Source organism: Rhinolophus sinicus, linkage group LG02 (assembly GCF_036562045.2).
Source record: "Rhinolophus sinicus isolate RSC01 linkage group LG02, ASM3656204v1, whole genome shotgun sequence".
Classification (NCBI taxonomy): Eukaryota; Metazoa; Chordata; class Mammalia; order Chiroptera; family Rhinolophidae; genus Rhinolophus; species Rhinolophus sinicus.
This window is the reverse complement of record NC_133752.1, coordinates 116,208,505-116,221,222: the sequence shown is the minus strand read 5'-3', so window position 1 is coordinate 116,221,222 and position 12,718 is coordinate 116,208,505. Positions and strand designations below refer to the sequence as shown.

General features: G+C 36.8%; 1 protein-coding gene across 15 annotated transcripts in view; it reads left to right on the top strand.

Annotated features, from left to right (window-relative positions):
* MRPL42 (mitochondrial ribosomal protein L42) overlaps nt 1-12,718 on the top strand; it is a 72,587-nt gene that overhangs the window by 7,511 nt on the left and 52,358 nt on the right. For 14 of the 15 annotated variants that reach the window (XR_012493863.1, XR_012493862.1, XR_012493861.1 and 11 more), the window contains exons 4-5: nt 1,679-1,763; nt 7,451-7,614. Coding sequence is in view for 1 of the 15 variants with exons in the window: in XM_074325280.1 (XP_074181381.1) it covers nt 1,679-1,763; nt 7,451-7,614; nt 11,302-11,326 (274 nt within the window). In the remaining 14 variants the exon portion in view is untranslated. Of the gene's footprint in view, nt 1-1,678; nt 1,764-7,450; nt 7,615-11,301; nt 11,342-12,718 lie in introns of those variants that run through there. The other variant, XM_074325280.1, reaches the window with a different exon arrangement.

Sequence of the window (12,718 nt, the reverse complement as noted above, 5' to 3'; positions counted from 1 at the left end):
TGATACAAAAAACAAGTACCTAAATGTAAACAAATAAAAATTTGAATTAAAAAAGTAAAATGAAAGATTTTTTTCCCCGAAAGTTTGGGCCAAAACCTGGGTGTGCATAATATACACTGGAGTGCATTATACACGGCAAAATACCACAGTAAGTGCTAAGATAGTGATGAAACTTGACAAGATAATATAGATAATGCTTTCTGAACCTGAAAAGAATGAGTCTTATAAGTATTTTGCGTTATGTAAAACTCATCCTTCATCAAATCATTTGATAGATTAAATGTTTTTCGTAGCCATGTTATGGTATTCAATCGTAAAATCGTGGTGAAACAACCTAATACATTATCCTGTTAGTTAAAATACACTTTTTAGTTTAATTGCTAGTCTGGCTCAAATCTGGTTGGTGTTGACATCCTAGAAGCCTAAATTTATAGACATCTAGAGAACACATAAGTTTGATAAAAGCTGAAAGTTGTGCTCCTTGGAATGTATGTGATCTAAGTACAATAGTATTGGGTTGGTGCAAAAGTAATTGCGGTTTTTGCAAATACTTTCAATCTTTTAAACCGCAATCACTTTTGCATCAACCTAATAGGTACCAGAGTTTTTGAAAAACAGGCTTGGTTAGATGGTACCTGAAGGAATGAGATCCAGTCAGAGAACTCCTGGAAATATTTAGAGTATTGCCCAAAATGTGTTCTTCTGAGGGATATTAATGGAGGGAAGGAATATTGTTCAGTAATCCCCAAATTTGTTTGACCAGAAAACCCTTTTTATGGGAAGCTTCTTCTTTTTATTTTTTTTAATTTTTTTAAATTGGGGAATATTGGGGAACAGTGTGTTTTTCTAGGACCCATCAGCTGCAAGTCAAGTTGTTGTTTTCACTCTAGTTGTGGAGGGCGCAGCTCACTGGCCCATGTGGGAATCGAACCGATGACCTTGGTATAATGAGCCCTGCACTCCAACCAACTGAGCCAACCCGCCGCCCTATGGGAAGCTCCTTACAGTTGTCCTGTTCTGCCGAAGGTACTTGGAGAAATGCTGATCTAGGAAAGTGCTCGGCTATAATCTTGATTAGAAATTCAGGTGATCCTTTACCCTTGCTGACCTTCAACTTTAATAATTCAACCAAGTAATATTCTTATAACTCTTTGAAGTCAGTTGTTAGGTAAGGAAAAGAAGTCCCAATAATAGTGATGAAGAAAAATGACAAAAAATCTCTTTCAAAGATTTGGATAGTTTAAAAAATAATTTGAAGAATAACTTAGATAAAATAGTGGGTAATTAAAGGTTTGTTGTAGTTAAACTGATATATTTTGTGGTATGGTCAGAGTTGTCCTCTATAATATGGGTACCAGGTTTGCCAGTCTAGTGACATGGTATCTCTTCTTCCGGGATTCATGATTAATTAATTTTAGCTCTTAAGAATAATCATTCTGGGGCAGCCGGATGGGTCAGTGGTTAAGAGCGCCGTGGTCATAACACCAAGGTCACCAGTTCAATTCCCACATGGGCCAGTGAGCTGCGCCTTCCACAACTGGATCGAAAACAATGACTTGACTTGGAGCTGATGGGTCCTGGAAAGCTGATGGGTCCCCAATAAGATAAAAAAGAAAAAAAAAGAATCATCATTCTGCCTTGAATACAGTATAACTGTTTCTAAAACATTCTTTTTTAGCAAAGTGGAGCTTGCTTTGACATCTGATGGCAGGACAATAGTATGCTACCATCCTTCTGTGGACATTCCATATGAACACACAAAAGTATGTATGAGAAAATCTTTTATAATTTTTAATTTGCTGTTAGAAATATTCACACTTTGTTACATCCAAAGAGAGGGATTTCCTTTTATTTGATTTTTTAAATTTGGTTTAGATCTTCTTTTCGCTGTTTTATTTTACTGTTTTGATTTTTCTCTTATTTTTCATCTTTAACGGCTATTTTCAGTACACAGAGCGAACCATTTAAACACAATTATGGCATCAGTTTTCTGGTATAAAGTTTGGTAGATTTCTGACTAAGGATCAAACATACCTGGCATAAACTTATAAAACACATTGTCTTGTACTGTGCTATATTATAAGCTAATGAATTATGAAAAATTTGTATTTTAGAGTACTGTTTCATAACTTTTATATTGTGTTGGTTCTGATAATCCTTTTACTGTTTGGTAAATTTCTTCCTTCCTTATTTCCTTTTTTGCTGTTTTTTTCTGCTTGGCCAACATGGGCCTGGTTGAATTTTTTCCATATTTCTTTAAAAGCCAGGAGTAGATAGAAGAAATTTTGTGTTTGTTTTTAATAAATTTACCTTAACTTGGCTGAAGTCTTTTTATAATTTTATATTTGAAATGCTATCTCCTGTTTCTTTAAGCTGTCTTTTACTATATTTGGTAATGTTTGATTTGCTTTTTGAGGAGAAAATAATTAGATAATTCAAGTCATCACATGATGCATCTAGTGGTACCTATTTTTAAAAATTATTACTAGGGGCCAGAGTACTGGTTGATTTGACAAAGTAGATTAATGTTATTTTTCTAGTTTTTAGTCCCCCCCTTTAAAAAAATTTTTATTTATTTATTTATTTTTTAAGCAGATTCATTTTTAATTACTTTTTTTTTTCATTCTTTTTATTAGTTTCAGGTGCACAAAGCAATGTAATTGTTAGACATTTATCATTTATATCCCTCACACAGTGACAACTCCCCTCCCCCATCCACTACCCCTCTGACATCGCACACAGCTATTACATTTCCACTGTCTCTATTCCTAATGCTGTATCCGCTTCTTTTAACTATATGTATATATAAGATTGTAGTTGACGTTCATGATTGTTCAGCTTCAGCTTCAGGTGTATAGTACAGTGATCAGGCATCTACATCTTCCCTGAGGTGGTCTCCCTAACGAGATAAGTGTCCATCGGATACCCTACAAAATCTTTACAACATTATTGATTATATTCCCCAAAATGACTTTTGTAACCCCATGGCAATCTTGGGGTTACTGACTGTGCTTTCTAATCTCTTCACCTTCCCCCTTATCCCCACCCCCCCTCCCATCGAGCAACCCTCAGTTTTTCCTCTATGTCTCTGAGACTGTTTCTGATTAGTTCATTCATTTATTCTTTTCTTTAGATTCCACTTTAGTCCCCTTTTAACTTCACCATCTTGTCTGCCTGCTTTGCATTCTAGCCACATATCATAGGCAATAATCCAGTACCTCTTTTGTTTCATTTCTTGGCAATGTGTAGAAAATAGGCCTAAGTCAGTCACTTTTGGCCTGTAAACCTTCCCTCTCACACTATTTTGTAACTTCTTCCACTCTTATTTTGTGGTATATTTCTAGTTTCATGCTTTATCCTATCTTAGTAGTTACGCCAAAAAGCCCAAGACTGAGAGGTCATTTCTCAGCATCCAGACTCTCATCCACATACGGTTCTTTGCATCCCTGAATCTGACCCTCCACTATTGCTCCCAACTCTGAAAACGTCTCCACTGCACTTGTGGAACTTACTGTCAACAGCAGAATCCTGCAGAAACTTGACTTCTTCCAAAACGTTGCCTTCACCTTTGGGCCTGAGACCAAGCTGGCTGTACGCTGGGGCCAGTGCGTCACCGGGAATCTTTGAGGGAGTTGCTGTTTTCTCTTCTATGTACTTTTATTCCTGGGCCTAGCGGTAGATAGGACAGGTGTCTCTGTAGCTCCTCATGGTCATATCCAGACCTTTTTTCCTTCTCGCAAACAATTTCTAGTTATGTAGTTTATATCAATAAACTGTACCATTTACTACCATTTTTTTGTTGCTGTCATCTACCAGCCTACAGTTTACTTCTCTCCCTTCCTCCATCCTTGCACTCTTCCTTGAAGATTTTAGATATACTGTCACAGTCTCCACACTGTTTCTGTCCTAATTCTTTATTATTTCAGTATCCACGTAGATGATCTGATAACCTGGCCTCTCCCTTCTTGCTCTTTTCTCCCTACCTCGGCCCCCACTCCAGTGGTTGTTTCCTAGAAATAGTCTAATCTTCTTCCCAATCTTGATTTCAAGAATTCCACGAGCTTACTACCAACTGCCCCTAGTCTTTCAGCCCCAAGAATTATTCATCTCCTCATTGAGACCTATACTAATTGAATACTTTTTCACAGTCCCTCATGTATCTCACACATTCTCACTTCTTACCCAGCACAGATTCTATCATTGTAACCATTCCTTTGCATACATACCAGTTCCTTGCTTCCTCTTTCTGTTGCACTCCTTTGTTGTAGCAGTTGTCTCCCCTCCCGCATCATCAGTATTCTGCTCTCTGGTCTGGATGATCACCTCCTGTCATGCTCACAGAATTACCCCCCTGCTACCACACTGGCCTCCCTGCTGTTCATAAAGTATGTTAGGCCAGTTCCTGCTGCAGGGCCTTTGTATATTTTGCTGCTTCCACCTGAAATGCTTTCCCCCCAGAAATCCCCGTAGTTAATTTCCTTTCCTTTAGATCTTTCCTGTTCATTACCTAGTAAGACCTTCCTAGACCACTGCTTATAAATTTGTACCCTTGCCCCTGGGCTCCCTATTTTCCTTTGCTTTACTTGTCTCAGTAGCGTGCTTCGTTTCTGGCACACTGTGTTTCTGGCTGTCTCCCGCCACTAAAAGGTAAGCCTTGTCTGTTTTGTTCCTTGCTATGTCCTCAGCACCTGGAGTAATACCTTTTACTTGTTAGATGCACAATATTTATTGATTAAATGAATAAATTTGTTTCTCCCTGTACAGGCTTAAGGGTTTTTTGTGTTTTAGGGCTAACAAACATTCACATGGGGAGACATAGATTTTTTTTTGTTTCTCAATAAATTGTAGATTGGGCTGCACAGTAAGAAACATTTTTAAAAACATATTACTGTTAAAGTATGTTCTTTTTGAATCCAGATTTATAAATCTTATGATGATAGTATATAACATTAAATAAATATTCTCAGATCTGACTTAAAATTTATGATTTTCCTTTTTTCTCCTGGAAGTAGGGCTACAACTCTAGTAGGTCCTTTGATACTCTAGGCCCCGGAAAGCATGTTGCATACAGAGATCCTGGTCATGTGTAGAAATGCCAACTAAGACTGGTTTTAAGGAAGTGAAAATGATTTTGATACCGCGCTAAGGTCCGGTGGCCTGCTGCTAGAAAAAGTTAAAAATCAAGAGACAAGTTTGGTGGAAAGAAAAGCAGGTTTATTCAGAATGCCGGCATTCTGGGAGGGTAGCGGACTAGTGTCAAAAGGCCACCTCCCAGTTTCTAGAATTGGCAGAAGGTTTTATAGGTACATAAGAAGAAGAACAAAGGAAAGGGGGAGTCAGTCAGGCAGGTCCAGGGCTGGCATCCTTCCTGGAGTCTAGTCTAAGATCGTGTTTCCCCAAAAATAAGTCCTAGCCGGACTATCAGCTCTAATGCGTCTTTTGGAGCAAAAATTAATATAAGACTGGGTCTTATCTAACATAATATAAGACTGGGTCTTATATTAATTTTTGCTCCAAAAGATGCTTTAGAGCTGATTGTCCGGCTAGGTCTTATTTTGGGGGAAACACGGTATTCAAAAATGTTTTCCAAATTTAAGATTTCTAATTCAGGAAAATAAAGACATACCAGAAGCAAAACAATAATGACTTGGAAAAATAAAGTAAAATGCAAGTAATAGGCAATTCTTTTTGGTGGTTGATTTAATGGAAAATTTTGAATGTCAAATTTTTAAAATTCTTAAGAAAAATGGGAAATTCAGGATGAATGTTTTTATAAAGTTGATACTTAGTTTTATTTCAGTTTTTCCTATTGACTGAAACATTCAAGTATCCTTTCTTTGAAATTGATCAAGGAGATCAAATACTACCTAAAAATCAATTCTGAGTCTGCCAGAGGCTCTTGGTATAGCCTTCAAAGAATCCATCAATTCCAATGTCTTTTGTCTTTTATCTATGTGCGGAGAGGGGCGGGGGGGGGTGCACCCTGTTTTTAATCATAGAAAACAGAGAGAATTTGTGGTATGTTAGAATTGTGCCTGCTTGGGAATAGAGACCATGAACATTTATCAACACTTGAAAATTACTTTTTGATAACATTTAAAACATTTTATCTTTAGCAACAAATATAATAACCTAAAAGAGAAAACTGTAGGCTCTAATCCCATATTTGCTGTTACCCCTCAGGGTCTGATAGTAATGTGCAAAGACACTTATTAATATTTTACTTTACATAAACTTTTTAAAGCTAAAAAAAATTTGACTTTACATATAAGATATTTTAATATTGTTTTATAATATTTCAATGTCTAAGGAGCACTTTTTCTTTAAAATAAGCTTATATCACATTTTTATGTCCTCTAGGACATAAAAGAAATGTTAATGGCTACATACCATTATTGAACTCCTAGAGAGTGAGACACAGCTAAGCATTCTATATATTAATATTATTATTTCACTTAATCCTTATCAAACTCTTATTAGGTAGATATTACTTCTTTGATTTTACAGAAAGGGAAATTAAGCGCTTTAATAACTTGCCCGAGGTCACAGAGCAACTAAGTGATAGAATCAGAGGCCAAAACCTAACTTCTTAACCTCTTCATTATACTTTCTCCTTATTCCCTCTCATTCTACTTGTGTCAAGTTGTTACTTCTAAGTTTAACTTTGAAGGATTTTCATGATCTGGTTTCTTGAGATCCATTTTTTAAGATACCTCTTCATCATGTGTCCTCATCTGCATTCCTTTACTCATGTTTGTTATCCCTTGTAGAATGAATGCATTGAGCCCTCTGTGACAAGACTTTGATTTGGCTCCCATTCTACTTCTCACTGTATCTTTGTTACTTTACATTTCTGATGTACTTGTGCCACCTTCATGCACTTATCTACTGCCTGGTAAAGAGGTCTTACTGTTTTATGTACATAAGCTAAATAAATATAAGTATGTGCTATAACATATGAGTATACTCAAGTTACCATACAGCATCATTTTTTGGCAATACAAGTCATCTAAAATGAACACTTTGAAATTTTTCCTGCTTGCATTGGATATAAGAAATGTCATTTTCAGTGAAAGATTTTTCATTGTATCTTACTTTAATGATATACAAGGTAGAGACTAAGCTTTTAAGTTAAAAAGTAATAATAGGTATAATTAATAGCTTTCAGAAATAGAAGCTAAAGTAATGTCTTTATAATTGAGGGGGAAACAACTTTAAATAAGAACTTTGTTATTGGAAAAGAAACTCAAAACTTGATGTGAGAAGAGAAATATTTCTGATTCTTTAGTGAATAATTCAACTAAGTGAAACTCTGTTCTGGTAACTTATCTATCCACCTTGATGTGTTACAATGAATTCTTGAGAATGGTATTTGTTTTATTGTAAACTCAATCAAATGATGGCTAGCAGTCTTACATTCTCATGCTCTTCATTACTGATTATTTTGTAGCCTATCCCTCCGCCAGATCCTGTGCGTAATCATGAAGAAACACAGGATCAAGTGCTAAAAACCAGACTGGAAGAAAAAGGTGAACACTTTGATCAAGGACCCATGATAGAACAACTTAGCAAGATGTTCTTTACCACTAAGCACCGTTGGTATCCTCGTGGAGAGTAAGTTCTGTTTTCTTTTCCTCAGTTCCCACCTTACACACTGAAGGAATGTGTGATTTTCCTTGCATTAACAAACTTCTGCATGTGGAAATGAACACCCAGTATGATCACCTACTGTATATTTTAATTGCAATATAATTGACAATAACATTATATTAGTTTCAGGCACACAACATGATGATATATATATATATATATATATATATATATATATATATATGATATATATACACATATATATAAAATCACATATATCATATATATGTCATGCTATATCTATATCTATATATCACATTTTTTTATCCATCCATCCATTGGACAGTTAGACTATTATAAATAAAAATAGTGCTGCAGTGAATGTGGACTTGCATATATCTTTTTGAGTTAGTGTTTTCATTTTCTTCAGCTAAGTACCCAGAAGTGGAGTTGCTGGATCATATTGTAGTTCCATTTTTTAGGTTTTTGAGGAGCCTCCATACTGTTTCCCATAGTGGTTGCACCAGTTTCCATTCCCACCAGATCACTTACTATATTGCAGATTTTTTTTTTTTTTTTTAAGATTTTATTGGGGAGGGGGAACAGAACTTTATTGGGGAACAGTGTGTACTTCCAGGACTTTTTTCCAAGTCAAGTTGTTGTCCCTTCAATCTTAGTTGTGGAGGGTGCCATTCAGCTTCAAGTTGTTGTCCTTTCAGTCTTATTTGTGGAGGGCACAGCTCAGCTCCAGGTACAGTTGCCGTTGCTAGTTGCAGGGGGCACAGCCCACCATGCCTTGCAGGACTCAAGGAATTGAACTGGCAACCTTGTGGGTGAGAGCCCGTGCTCCAATCAACTGAGCCATCCAGGAGGCAGCTCAGCTCAAGGTGCCATGTTCAATCTTAGTTGCAGGGGGCGCTGCCCACCATACCTTGTGGGACTCGGAGTTGAACCGGCAACCTTGTGGTTGAGAGCCCACTGGCCCACTGGGGAATCAAACCGGCAGCCTTCAGAGTTAGGAGCACGGAGCTCCAACAGCCTGAGCCACCGAGCCACCCTATATTGTGTTTTTAAATCTACATATACTCTAGCTAAAATTAAATAGTACTTCTTTTTTTTTCTTTATTTCAGTGGGGGACTTTAACCAAAGCTTTCAGTGAATTTTGTAAGAGTTCTTAAAAATTTTTCCATTCTGTTAGTGTATTGTTTTTATTCATCTTCCTGATAAATTAAAAAATCTTGATCTCATCCCTTTCTCCATTTCTCTAACAGATTTTGAGTTATTGCCAAAAAGACAAAAACCAAAACGACAAACTAGGGTACAGCAAATGATTGGGCTGTATGAATTGTTCTCAGTTCCTTCAGTAGTTTACGAATTTCCCTCTGTTTGCAAGTACTCAACATTTTATTACATTGATTCTAACTCCTATCTGACTCTGGCTTTAATTAATTTTCTTCTTTTGACCTACTTTCTTTCCTTCCTTTTTTTCTTCCTTCCTCCCACCAAAACTATGAGGTAGCTTTTTTCATTGTTTTATGTTTGTTTGAGCACCCTTTTTTCATATTTACTTGTGTCACCCAATAACTAGCACTGGACTGGCCCATTTATGGCAGGCCACACTATGGAATTAATGAATATATGTTCAACGAGCTGCTCTACTAAGTGCTGGGTGATCAGAAACACAGTCCTTATTTTGAAGTTGCTTATAGTCAAGGAGAAAAGATAGTGGAATAAAAATTGGGTGATTGAACCGTAAGGATGGTCATTACTTACCCTGGGAGGATGGGGAAAAGGCTCCACAAGCAGAGACAACAGCATGTGTTAGAACATACTGGGGAATTTGCAAGTAGTTCAGCTTGGAAAGGATCCCAGAATGTGAGCAGGGAAAGTAGGAAGTGTCTTATGAAAGCTTTTATGTTGTGCTGAGAAATTTATATTTTATTTTCGTTGCCAAATTTTAAGAAGCAACCTGAAATGCCCAACTTTTATGCATTTGAAAGTCATTAAGTAGGCTCTGTATTTCAGATAAGGTGACATATGGAAAGATCGGAGTCAGAGAGACCTATTAAGAAACTATGATAATAGTCCAGCCAAAAATGTTGAAGACCTAAGTAGAAGGGCCAGCAAAGGGACTAGAAAGGGGGAAAATAAAAGAAGACTATCTTTAAGGACTTGAACAGCAGCAGGTGACCCTGCTGGATATGGGTGGGGAAAGAGAAGGAAGAGATAGGAGACCTCTCAAGTTTCTGACAGAGGTGTTTGGGTGGATGGTGTTGCCATTCGTACAAGTGGGGAAACAGGTTGGGGAGTTAGGGCGATGAACCCCCTGTTGGTTACATGGAGTCTGAAGGGTCTGTGGAACCTCTGGTGGGAAGGAATTCTGAAAGCAGGTGGATGTGTACAAGGTCTGACAATTAAGTTTGCGAACTCATCCTGGAAAAAGTGATACATACGTCATTGCTGAATATCATTACAGTCATCTTCAACTTACTCCCCTTGAGAAACTATGCACTGCCGCCAGCACCTAGTCCACCCTTCAGAGCAATTTTGGAATTCTTTTTCTGGAATGGCCATCAGAGCTGTTGTCGTATTACCCTTGATGTCCTGAATGTCATCAAAATGTCTTCCTTCCAATATTTCCTTTATCTTTGGGGAAAGAAAGAAGTCATTGGGGGCCAGATCAGGTGAGAAGGGAGGGTGTTCCAATACAGTTATTTGTTTACTGGCTAAAAACTCCCTCACAGACAGTGCGGTGTGAGCTGGTGCATTGTCATGATACAAGAGCCATGAATTGTTGGCGAAAGTTCAGGTCATCTAACTTTTTCATGCAGCCTTCTCAGCACTTCCAAATAGTAAACTTGGTTAACTGTTTGTCCAGTTGGTACAAATTTATAATGAATAATCCCTCTGATATCAAAAAAGGTTAGCAACAAAGTTGTTTCATTGCAAAAAAGTTCGTGAACTTAATGAAAGCTAAAGCAGGAGGTTTTTTTGTTTGTTTTTTGTTTTTTTTAAAGTAACTCTTGTAATTGGTTTATTGCAGGAGGTGAGGGAGCCAAAAGGGCCTAATGCATGTGCATGTTGCTCCTTAGCCATCCAAGACATTCCTGCTCTTGGGTCCCTTCCTCCCCACCCGGGGATGTGGAGCTCAGTTTACTTTTTTAGTTTCTCCATGTCCTGCTGAAATTCATTCTGAAAGTTTTATTTACATTTGTTATGTAGATGACATGCAACCAGCTTTGTTACACATTTTTTTATTTCCTGGGTCTTATTGCCAGTATCATTGCTCTTAGAATATTTCAAACTAGATATATGTTCAAAGTTTAAAACTCATTATAACAAAACACAGCTCTTCTTTTCGTGTCTTAAAAAAGTCCCTTCCTAATCTTTCTGTAATAAAAGTGATATTTCTATATCAATTTCCCAAGAAAAAAAATTTGAAATTTTTTTTGGCTGCCATGGTTTCCCAATTCCTGCTTCTATTTTATAGCCCCTTCCTTGATTTTTCTTTCCTAACCCACTTTATTATGCTCGCTTCTGGCTTTCCCCCTATTTTTTTAATTATAAGTTAGGGCATGGGAAAACAAATTTGCAAGCCCTTTCATAGCCCCAAATTTAAATCATTACTGTATTCTAAGATTTCTTTCCATGATTTATAACATCTCTCATGTTTATTTTTTATTACTGTGCCATTACTTATTTTTGTTTAGGCCCTGCCTTGAAATTCTTCTATAATGGCTTTCAGTATCTGTTTCCTTCCTGCATGTTCCATATTGCTGCAATCTTTTGTCATCATCAATGATAACTGAAGTTTTGAAAACCGTCTAAAGGTGTGTAACTTGGTGGCAAGACTGAAGGCAAACAGGGATACAAAAGACAGTTTGGGAAATAATAGTCAATAATGTTGCAAAGGTTCTGTAGGGTATCCGATGGACACTTGTCTTATTAGGGAGACCACTTATTAGGGAGACGGTATAGGTACCTGATCACTGCACTGTACACCTGAAGCTGAATAATAATGAATGTCAACTATAATTTAATATATACATATGTAGTCACAGGATGTGAAGTACCGCATAAAGAATAGAGTCAGTGGAACCGTAACAGCTATACACGATGTCAGAGGGGTAGTAGATTGGAGGAGGTAGGTTATCACTTTGTGAGGGATATAAATGTTTATTATATCGTTTTGTACACCTGAAACTAAAAAAAAAAAAGACTGAAGGTAAGATGACCAATAGGGAGCCATAAAACCAAGCCTGTTATCTTCAGATTTTTATGTCTGGTACCCCACCTTACTTATTTGACCTTACTACTGCTAATTAGCCTTTATTGCTAAGTAATCCCCTGGTATGTCTTGTCCCATCAAAATTACCAGGCATTTTCAATTGTAAGCAGACTTTAATAAATGCAATTAATTGTCCCAGTATCTATCCGAATAAAGAGCTCAGCAGAAAAACTCCAGATACTAGCTTATTTATATAAAGAAAATATTAACCTGTAGGTGTTGCCCTTGTGATGTGTCATCTTTCAGAATCTTATATAAGGCAGTGTATGATTACTGATCGTTCAAACAGGTATTCATTTGGCATCTACATATATATTTTGGGTTAATATAAGCCATTTTCACGTGTTGATTTCTAGATGTCAGAGACCACTTCTAAACAGCAGGCAGCATTTAGAAGGTTGTTTTACTAAATATTTCACCATTTTGAAGTTATAACAGTCAAAGGAATGGACCCATTATGAATGGAATAATTGGGGATAAAGTATATTTTTTAAAATAAGTTTTTACTAAAAGGTAAAAAGACTTGTTTTAAAAAGGTATTTTTAATCAATGCAGAAATATTTAAAGTATACAATGGACATCTCAATGCCTACTCGAACCCTGCTTCCTATAGACAAACACTGTTAAACTCTCCCTAGTTCATGTCTATATATACATATCAATTTTGGGCTTTTTGAACTCCGTAAAGTAAAACTCTTCTTTGAGAGTACCACTTTGTGTTGCAGAGGCCTGGACTGACTCAAATCATCTTGTCTCTGCTGCTTACTAGCTAGTTATTCAATCTTGTATCTGTTAAAGAAAATAGAAATAGTAATGCCTACTTTGTATGGTGGTTTTGA